Source organism: Rhipicephalus microplus, chromosome 6 (assembly GCF_043290135.1).
Source record: "Rhipicephalus microplus isolate Deutch F79 chromosome 6, USDA_Rmic, whole genome shotgun sequence".
Lineage (NCBI taxonomy): Eukaryota > Metazoa > Arthropoda > Arachnida > Ixodida > Ixodidae > Rhipicephalus > Rhipicephalus microplus.
Window position 1 is genome coordinate 108,689,098 of NC_134705.1, and position 10,342 is coordinate 108,699,439.

The 10,342-nt window shown below is 42.2% G+C and overlaps 1 protein-coding gene across 1 annotated transcript in view; it reads left to right on the forward strand.

Annotated features, from left to right (window-relative positions):
* The window catches only part of LOC142764859 (uncharacterized), a 41,461-nt gene extending 31,626 nt beyond the window's left edge, over positions 1–9,835 (forward strand). The window contains exons 4-6 of the mRNA XM_075865388.1: positions 974–1,021; positions 5,158–5,335; positions 9,757–9,835. Coding sequence (XP_075721503.1) covers positions 974–1,021; positions 5,158–5,335; positions 9,757–9,785 — 255 coding nt within the window. The 3' untranslated portion in view covers positions 9,786–9,835. The remainder of the gene's footprint in view (positions 1–973; positions 1,022–5,157; positions 5,336–9,756) is intronic.
* The last annotated feature ends 507 nt before the right edge of the window (positions 9,836–10,342 follow it).

The window sequence follows — 10,342 nt, forward strand, 5'->3', positions numbered from 1 at the left end:
AAGAATGTAATGCTAAACGTAGCTAAATTCTGTTGTTTCATGCATACATGCTTTTTTCCGTTTTTGTGTTTTTTTATTATGTCAGCTTTTTCATAGTTTTTCTTTATTTTGAAATCTTACTACTTTAAAGTTTAACAAATTCAACCTTTCCCTTCAAAAAGTGAATTAGTTTAAAAAACAAGGCACCGTCCAATTCAGGGCCTATTCCCTTGGGTGAGTTGCTCCAAGTTTTTGAGGAACCCTACCTCTCGGTTCAAAACGTGATCAAAACGTCGCTGTGTGCTGTAGGTTTTAGTAGTCTCGGTAGTGATTCATTTTTTAAGCTGCTGCTTGAGCCAGCTAGCCTGGGCCGAAGAAGCACGCTTCAATTAAAGATAGTGGCGCTATTGCCCAAAGTCACTGCAAATGTGATTGTCCGCGAGATCTTGAGGCAAAAAGTTACCTTGGGAGCCGATTTTGCTCATAACAAAACCAGCTGGCTTGCCGAGGCTCCCGGCGGGCCGCAATGCTTTTTGAATTTTTTTCCGTTTTTTCCCTCCATAATACCATCTCATAATTTTTCGACTTAACAAACACACATGCGTAATTGTTAGAATTTTTCGTCGCGAGAGCACGGCCAGACCGTCATCCAAGAATGGCCCTAATTTAAGTATAAACTTATCTTGATTGTAATCGAACACAAAAGCTGAAGAAGAAAGGAACCAGAAACATGATGGTGATTTCGACAATGTTTTACGCAATCGAGATGTCCACGGTTTTTTTTGGAGTCGAGACAAACAAGTGCTTGCTGACACAGTTAAGCTAAGTAATCGTAGATGAATCAACGATTGCTCAGAACCAATATTCACAACGTAACCCAACGTAAACTTGTGTGACTTGCTTTATTATGCCTTTTTCTACAGCCAAGTGTTAAGTTGCATGTGCTTCTGAACTGTCTTTCTATTTCTTCATTGCCATTTCATCCTCATTTCAGCACTGGTTGGCGTCTGCATTCCACCGGAGCTTTATTCCTAAAGAAAGGGCAAGTGTTTCATTTTTTCGCAATGTAAAATATTCCTTCCATTGGAAAATATTGTACGAATTTATCGATTTATGTCTTGGGTACATAATCAATGTATGATTAATTGTATAGCGCAAACTACGTATGTACACCTAGAACACGCAAACAAAACAACATCGAAGTGCTTGAAATATAATAATGCAGCGAAAAAAATAATGCATTGCAGCTGAAGGAGAAAATATTTTTTTTTCTTTTCTTCACTTGAAAGGGCTGCTGGGAAGCCCGCACTTAATCTCATTTTCTTTCGTCACCACGACCAAACAAGGCTGATGACTATCTATATATAGCAGTATGAATTTATCAGAATATTTTTGATAACCCAAGCTGATGCAGTCTGTGTCAGCAGCGTAACATGGCCAAAATGGTTTTATTAGCTATATCAGGGTATATGCTTTTCCTGTATAGGTAGAGGAACAGAAATGGTTCCGCCCCGCTAGATGGAGGATGAGGAGGAATAAATGAGGATGGACAGGGAGGTGCTGTGTTACACACAGGACAGGGACCCGTGTGCTGTGTTATGTCAGCGCACGCTAGAGAAGACCAGATGGTCATAAAGGCCCTCCTGAACGGCATCTCTCATAATCACTTATTGGTTTTGAAACGCAAAACCCCAGAATTCATATTACGAAATTAAATAACTGTTCATGAAGGGCAAACCCAATCGTTTTCCTTGTTGTTACTGCCATATATCATTGTTGCTTCAGTGTTTTCTTTTTACGTGGTATCAAAGCTTTGACATTGACTCTCAAGACTGTATTGACGTTAGGTTGTCTTCTTACGATAATGAATGGCGCAGACTCACTTGAGGAATACACACTTTGTATCAGCTCGTACTATTTAGCTTTTGTTTCTTCTGCGTCGCGCAGCACCCTACCTACTCATAGATGCGGTGACTGCACACGCTTTGTCAAGAGGCCGACTTCCTAGCTTTTGCATACTCACTGTATATTTTCTGAATTTAATGAAGGGATCACTGAACCTCATAACGTTTTTACGAAAACTTTATTGCTCGGGACATCAGTTATTATGCTCGGAGTATCCTGGGCTTGTTTGTATTTTTTATGGAACCTGGTGACTACTCATAAACAGCGGAGAGTAGGAAGGGCAGCTTTGTGTAAGCTCCTGCTACAAAGTACCGCGGGCAGTGTGCCCCCAACCATGGGCAATAAATTTGATGTTCTGGCAGCCACAGTGTTTTCAATTAAGGGAGCTGCCCTGCACCCCCCCTCTCATAAAGATTGATTCGATGTTTAGCTGCCTTTTCAACTCACTGCAACTCCTGCGACTTTTCGCATGAGTTGAAGACGGTGCAGGTAACCTCGGGACGAAAGTATTACTGACCAACGAGGCAAGGAGTGACGCTGTAAGATTGTGATAACCAAAAGAACGATGACTGAAACCCCAAGAGTGCTGCTCAGGAGAACGCGGTACGTGTTGAGACAGAGAACGGGGCTCAGTAAGGTGTCCATGAGAGTGTTTATGGCTATCAGTTCAAAGAAATTTCTAGGCGGAGAGGCACCAAAGGAAAACGAGGGGTGAGGCAATTTACGAAGATGCAAAGAAAGCGAGCGGTGACCATAACGAACGTGGTAGTCAAAGAGGGTGCTACAAGCTCGCAACGACCAGCCGAAGGATGAAGCTAGGAAGGCGCTGGAGAAATCGTCTAGAAGGCGGTGCTGAAAACTCACAAAGAGCAGCCACTGGATGAAGCACAGAAGAATGCTAGGAAAATCGACTCTTGCGACGAGACTGCGGGTGCGCACGTTGATACTAGGTGGGACGAAAAAATAAAATGCTTAGACGCCTCAGATTCCGATGTCTCTTAGGACGTGGAGGATGAAATCTCAGATAAGCCTCTAGATGGTGAAGAGGGCAAACTATGTCTGTTCTGGGAACAGATAATTCTCGCCCATCAAAAAATACTGGGAAATTTATTAAATTTCTTGTAGCTAACATAGTTAGCCATGTGAACAAAGTTGAATGGGATGCGTACGTCACAGCTCTGATTTTAGCCTCAGTTTTGTTGAAGTAAACCAGACTATAAAAACACAAAGTTGACGCTGCAAACTGAGAGGCAGAGATAACTCACAGCGCGTTGCCATATGTCACCTTTACTTCTCCGTCGGCATTAGTAGCATTTTTAGATGCGGAAGCATCTTATACTCGCGCCTTGTAGTGCGCCGTCCGCGCCATCCGCACCGCTTCTCGAACATTCGACAGCTGACGCGCGCGCATGCGCCGTCGCGCCGTCGCCCACTCTTCCACCATCTGTGCATCCCTTCCTCCTCTACACACCGCGCGCGCTTCACTTCTCCACCATCTGTGCACCCTTCCTCCTCTACACACCGCGTTTGACATCTACAATTCTCCTGATTTTCCAGTGGACGCGCATGTGGCGTCGCGCTTCGAGAACATTCAACAGCTGACAGTGCATGCGCCGTCGAGCTGTATATATACTCAAGGTCGGCGCTCGCTCGCTCAGTTGCCGCTCATCAGTTGGTTTGTACGGCGCGTTGACGTCCAAGGTCGCGGTGAAATGAATTCCAACGAATCCACAAACACAATGATCGACGTCCCTTCGACCAGCGCCGCCCTTTCGCATACGTGTGTACGTGTTCACTCATTTAACACCCCTTCCTACAACCACGTTAACCAATTTAGCCATCAACCCAAGTAAGTCGCAATTTAACACCCCATTTCACAACCACGTTAACCAATTTAGCCATCGACCCAAGTAAGTCGCACTTTAACACCCCGTTAACCAATTATATGCTCCGCATCCTCCTCAGTGTTCCCCCGAGGGAAGCGGTGGGCAATTTTTTTTCTACGATGCGTGTGAAGACTGAGCACTCCTGTTTGAAACATTTAGCACAAATTAACCAGCAGTTCCAGTAGCAGGAGAGGGGCTGGAATTGTTGGCACCGACAGAACTTCATCTTTGCCGCCACATCTTATTTCAACCACGGGCACCACGAAGATAACACGCTTGGCGCAAGCTACACTACAGCGCCTGCTAAGTTGCAGCAACGACTGATGCAGTTTAATTATTTGTCTTCGGACTGAAGTTCTGTTATGATATGAGGAGTTTAACGTCCCAAAACCTCCGCCTGATTATGAGAGACGCCATAGCGGAGGGCTCCGGAAATTTTGAACCCCTGGGGTTCTTTAACGTGCACCCAAATCTGAGCTCGTGGGCCTACAGCATTTCCGCCTCTATCAGAAATGCAGCCGCCAAAGCCGGAATTCGATCCCTCAACCTGCGGGTCATCAGTCAGCCGGGTACCGTAGCCACTAGATGACCGCGTCGGGGCCAGACTCAAGTTCTTCTGCGGTGAAGCTTGCTGCCAGGACTCGCCAAGCTACAGTCAATCTAAGGATCATCACTCGGAATGCGTCGGTGCTATAGGAGTGTTGCACTCTACCACCAGTCACAGAAGGCCTGTGTACTGCTTTATAGGATGTCGTAAGAGTGCCGTATAACGTGATGCCCCTGCATATTTTTTTTCAATAGTGGTTTCAGTGGCGTGAACTGTAGACCCTCAGAAAAAGATCATCCCGTGATTCCAAACATGTGAGCCAGCTAAAGATTTTTCACAAAGAACCCCAGGTGGTCTAAATTTCCGAAGCCCTCCACTATGGCGTCTCTCATAATCATATAGTGGTTTCGGGACGTTAAACCCCACATATCAATCAATCAATCAATCAAAGATTTTTCACGACGCTTGATGTTGAGTTGAGTTGGGCCATTCGAAAACGCTCAACGCACACATCTTCGTGTAATAGCTTTTCTGTGCTGCAACTCAATCAATACGTAGTCGAGCCAATGAATTTTTTACGTGATTGGAAAGACGTAGAGCCATCTTGCGCCTGTAGACGGCAAGATGGTTTTATCAAATTAATTTTATTGTCGTCATAGTATATCTATAGAACAAACGTTGTAAATACATCCACTTATGCGTGAGTTGGATATAATAATTGTTGTGTGTACACGAACGAATCTGATTGCTCATTGTACAATTTGGGTAGCACACACTTCCACTGATCATATGCGCCATGAAAATAATGTGCCACTGATTTTTTTATCAATTTTACTATAGTTCCGACGCCTGGGAGAGCTCTGCAACGAAAGGACAATCTGCGAAGAAGGTTCATGCTGTCTGCAATTATCTGGGAGAAATAGAAGGTGTCATCGAACTGCCAAGCGCGGTGATCCTTGTTCACCAAGGGCCCTCACTAATCTTTATGTCGAGTTTTGCTACTGTGGTTATAATCAAGGTGAGAAGAGTTTTGAAAAAGCATTATTATTAGTCACGATGCTTAGCCTCACGCTTTCACGTACTTCTTGTAATTTTGCACTAAGAGCAACATTGTGTAATGACATCATAACAACCACGCTTCGAATACCTTTTGCATTAAGTTAATTCGCTACACCATTAAATTTGAAAAAAATATGTGCAGAATAAGTTCTGTTTATGTTAAATTTTATTACTGCCATCAATCCAAAATATGTTTCCTTTTACTTGAACCTGCGTGATCGGACAGGTCTTCACATTTTTTCCATAACGCGAAGCCACAGTTCAATAACCTACTTTGACAATTTTTTATTGAACAAATAGAAATTAGGTGCTTCAAGTGGTTTTTCACAGTACAGCAGTGTATCAGTTATTCACTTTATAAACTAACACAACCAAGGCCATTCTTTGTCACTTTTCTGCATTGATTCTCAAAACTGCGTAATTTTAAAACAAAGGAGTTACAGAAGTTAGTTGTATGTCAATAACATGCTTCTGCAGGGGTCCTAATTGAAGATTTTCATGGGCTCAAATTTCAGCACTGCTGAAATGAAGAATGATCGCCACAAAATGATCGTACAAAATGATCGCTACTTCAACAAATGCTTTATTAAGGCCTCATGTGGCAAACTTCTCTTCAGTGCTTCTTTGTGCACCTTGGCTCCTTGATATATACTGCAGTTGTTTGCACTCACAGAGTTTGATTCAACAATACCTAAAGAGAAGCCTGGCGCTGCGATCGTGTGCCTCTATGGGAATTATAGGAAGTACACGCTTTGGAACGAATAAGTTCAGCTAGCGAACTGTCTGCACACATTTTTCTACAGTTTCAGCTTTGTTCTTAGTGCAGCGCATGTAGAGGGGTGTGGTGAAAACAGCTGAAACAGTGCCTTTGTTCGAAGAGATGGAAGACCTCTAGATCTTTTTATTTCCTGCGACGTTTGAGTTTTACGACTTGTATTTCACGTTTTAAAGGAAGCGCCGTACACTAATTACCCCCGCGCATAGGTGTAGCATCTCATTCCAGTGGAGTACATTGAAGAGTGTCCATGTCTTTTCACGAGCGCGTCTTAGCTAAGCTCGTTTTAAATCGACTGCAAAACAATGAGAAAGCTAAGTAGATGAACTGTCACGCTCCGCTGACTCGGCTTCACAGCAAAATCTAGAGTTGCGTTGGGGGCAGACCACTTGGACAGACGCACCTAGCGTCGCAGGAGACGAAACGTTATGTGTTCAACACATATTATTGTCCTGTTATTTCTATACATAGATAATGCTCTACTTTTGAGAGAAAAACAAACATGTTTATTTTCAAGTGTTGCAAAGATATTACAATAAATCTTAATGCCAAATAAGGAACAGAATGACAGAGCAATGCATACTCCTATAGTGAAATTGGCCGAGGTTTTACTTTTGCCAATTGCCACGAAAACTGTTTGCAGTAAAGTTTGCTTAAATTGAATGAAATAGTTTAAAATAAATATAGGTTTACATTGGTTTACACTCTCTAGACTAGCGTAGAGATTCTCAATAAGGTAACACATCCGAAGAGGATCCGAAGCCTGTACTTCCAATATATCCCAAAAAGGGGTAGTGCCGCTGATGCAGCCCGCATAGATACTACTTCCAGATACCCCTCTAGGTAATATCGTATGAAGCTCCATGCTCGCTCTGATGTAAACTTGCGTGAATGGTTGTTGCTGCAAGTATTTTTGCGAATTTTTTCGCCATTGCACACCAATCTCAAATAACCAGTGCTTGTAAACCTCTCATTCTAAGATTCGCCTACAGAGATATCTGGCGTAACGGGAGTACTAACAATTATACATAATGCATATTAGTAAAGTATCTATCAGTGAAACGACTCTCGGCACGTCCCACGACACGGCGGCAACCACTTCGCACTCTGACAGAACCGCATTCTCTTGCACTGCTATTACGCAGAGTTACGCGAAAACGATTAAAAAAAACATCTCTTCTTATCTACCTTTGTATGACATTGAAATTTGTAGCTATCTCAATCAATACGTTAACCTTGCGGCAAAAGTCTGATACTATTTTACCGTGAGTAATACTGTGGCCACGGATTAGATATTGTAGAGCACTATACAGGGTGTCCCACATAACTTGCGCCAAGATGTTAAAACTGAAAAGAACTTATGAGGCGAATAGAACCAAACACATACTACTCACGCTAGCCTGTAGGTACTAAGGCAAATTTTTATTTCTCCCCATACTAAATAATGAATTATTCTTATTTACCTCATTTCTTATTACGGGCTGAAATCCCAAAATATGATCACTGAGATGTATGACACTTTGAAAAACAACCGACTAAGTTTTTTCCTGTACGATACGTCTCACGCCGTTATTTTTTCCACGTTTTAAAGAAAGCCCACGAAACGTGAAAAACAGCCTTGTGACGGACCGTGAGTGCACTGCTATAGTGCTGCTATAGGCTTTCTTGTAAACACGAAAGAATAGCAGCGCTAGACGTATCGTACAACAAACAATTTTGTCGGTGGTTTCTGAAAGTTCTCTACATCTCAGTGTTCATAGTATGAGTTTCCAGCCCATGAATAAGAAGATAATTAAAAATAATGTTTATTTGTATAGGGCAAAATTTAAGAAATTTCCTCAGTACCTACAGGCTAAGGCGAATAGTACGCGATTGGTTTATTTCGCCACTGAAGTGTCTTTCATTTTCGAATTCTTGGCTCAATTTATGTGGGACACGTGGTATTTGAAGATCCGCCTTCACCTTTCTTCATCGAAAAATTGGGGCAGATCACGCGGACCCCGCGAATCAACTTTAAGCGAAGCATGCCGATGGAAGTTGACTATGTTTTAATGTTTTAATGACCGGAGTCTTACGAAGTGTTATTGAAGATATGTAGAAAAAATCCACGCACAAAGATACAATAAACAGCCGCGTCTGTTGCATATAACTAGTTGTTCACAGTTGCGTAGCGATGCGCTCAACAGCATTGATATTAGAACACCATAACCAGTAAGGTGATATGAAGTGCTGGTGCTCATTTGGATGGTAGCCCTAGACACTGCTACATGTATATCAACTTCAACCGGTAGCATCCAACTACATTTGACAAAACCGACGTGCCCATTCAGACGTATCATGGGAGTTGATATATACTGTTTATAAAATTTAACAGTCAGCACTGCAAACACAATTGATGTTTCACGAACATCCGGGTGAATTTGCAAAACAATTCCTAGTTTTGCAGTAGAATACGTGATTGCAACGCAGAATGCTTGGGTCTGATTGCTGCTGGGATTCTCATATTTGTCTTCGCCTGCATTGGTTCAACATAGCCGATATCGGCTTTTATTTACACTTGCGTGTGATAATTCTAATGTATTGCCTTGCCCCTCATGGGTAGATATAAACTGTCAATAACCTATGGCACATACCAGATAGCTGTGGCTTATACGCGGTAGCTGCTCGTTAGTCAAGACATTACTCATGCCATGACTAGCGAGTGATATTCTTCAAATGGTCTTACCCCCTCATACTAGTTTTCGTTTACCTTGCAATCAAATTCCAGAGGATCGATCGATCGATCGATAGATAGATAGATAGATAGATAGATAGATAGATAGATAGATAGATAGATAGATAGATAGATAGATAGATGCTCAAAATGCCTGCGATACGCAAAGAAATCCGTCACACTTAACACAGAATTCAAATACATATTACTGCACGATGTGTCAAGTACAGCAAGGGTCGTTTATTTGTACAGTCTTTGTCACGTGATATGCTGTCAACCACAAACCGGTATCTACCACACACTGGTATACGCTAACGTATTCTTCCGTGAATATATTATTATCTCAAGGAAACGGGTGACCAGACCCTTGTTTGACGAGTGAGTGTGAAACAAGTCCCTGCATTTTTAAGGAAAGTGATTATGCTCGAGGTTTGCCGCGCGTCGTAAATTAAAGGTTCCAATGATCACCTAGCGGCACGTGCTCATTAGCGCTGAAGCATACCGTACAGATAGGTGCCTGCACGCTCTGTTGTGATTCAGCCTTTCGACACTTTTTTTTCCTCCGCTATTTTGGGATATCAATTATGCTCAAATTTGGGCTGTTTTAGATTATGGGTGTCACTTCATGGCGATAGTACTTATTTAGTATAGCTAATTTTCCACAATTCCTGTCGGTACAGTATAATAAGGCACTACATCTAGCAGATTGACCATTCCGACTTGGTATAGCAGGTAAGCTGAAGAATTTTAACACCAATCTATAACAAAAAAGTCAGATCTCTGAAGTTTTTTTTCTAAATTGCTTTTTTTGCCCTCTCAGAGTAGTCTCCTCGAAAGATTACAGTGCAATTTCTGTATGTCTAAAGAAAACAAACACTTTGAACTTTTTCAGGCACGTGCGAGGACGGTACCTGCTTTTAGGGGCAATTAAATATCCGCAGTACGTCCTGCGAAGAAAATTAATAAACTTGGATTTGCCTTGAAATATGGGAGACTTGGAGCTTCTTCTTTCATAAACTGCTTGAATCGCTCATATGAAAGTGAACGGGTTTGTTTATCACACGAACAGAAGACAGTCACGCACGGCAATCATTGTAACGTGATCACATTTCTTTTTTTTCGTCAACAGGGAGGAATTATCAATTTTTCGCTCTTTGAAGGCCTTCCAACTAATAAGACATACGCACCGTGCGACTGAATACTTCAGAATTTTTGAATTCTGTTTTATTCTGAAAGCGCAAAACCCTTCAAACTTCTTTGGAAGAGCTGTTTCTTATAGTATCTGTCTTTTTTGAATCAATTTCTAATCCGTTAGCCTTGTAGAGGCAATTGAAAAATATTAATTTCTGCCATTGAGAGTTGCACGCCTTGGTAAATTTCGTCTAATTTGTAAACAAATGATGGACGACCGTTATGCTGCTACTTGCTATTTTCCTGCATTTGTAGGCCCTCTTATGACGACCATATCGGCCCTTCTA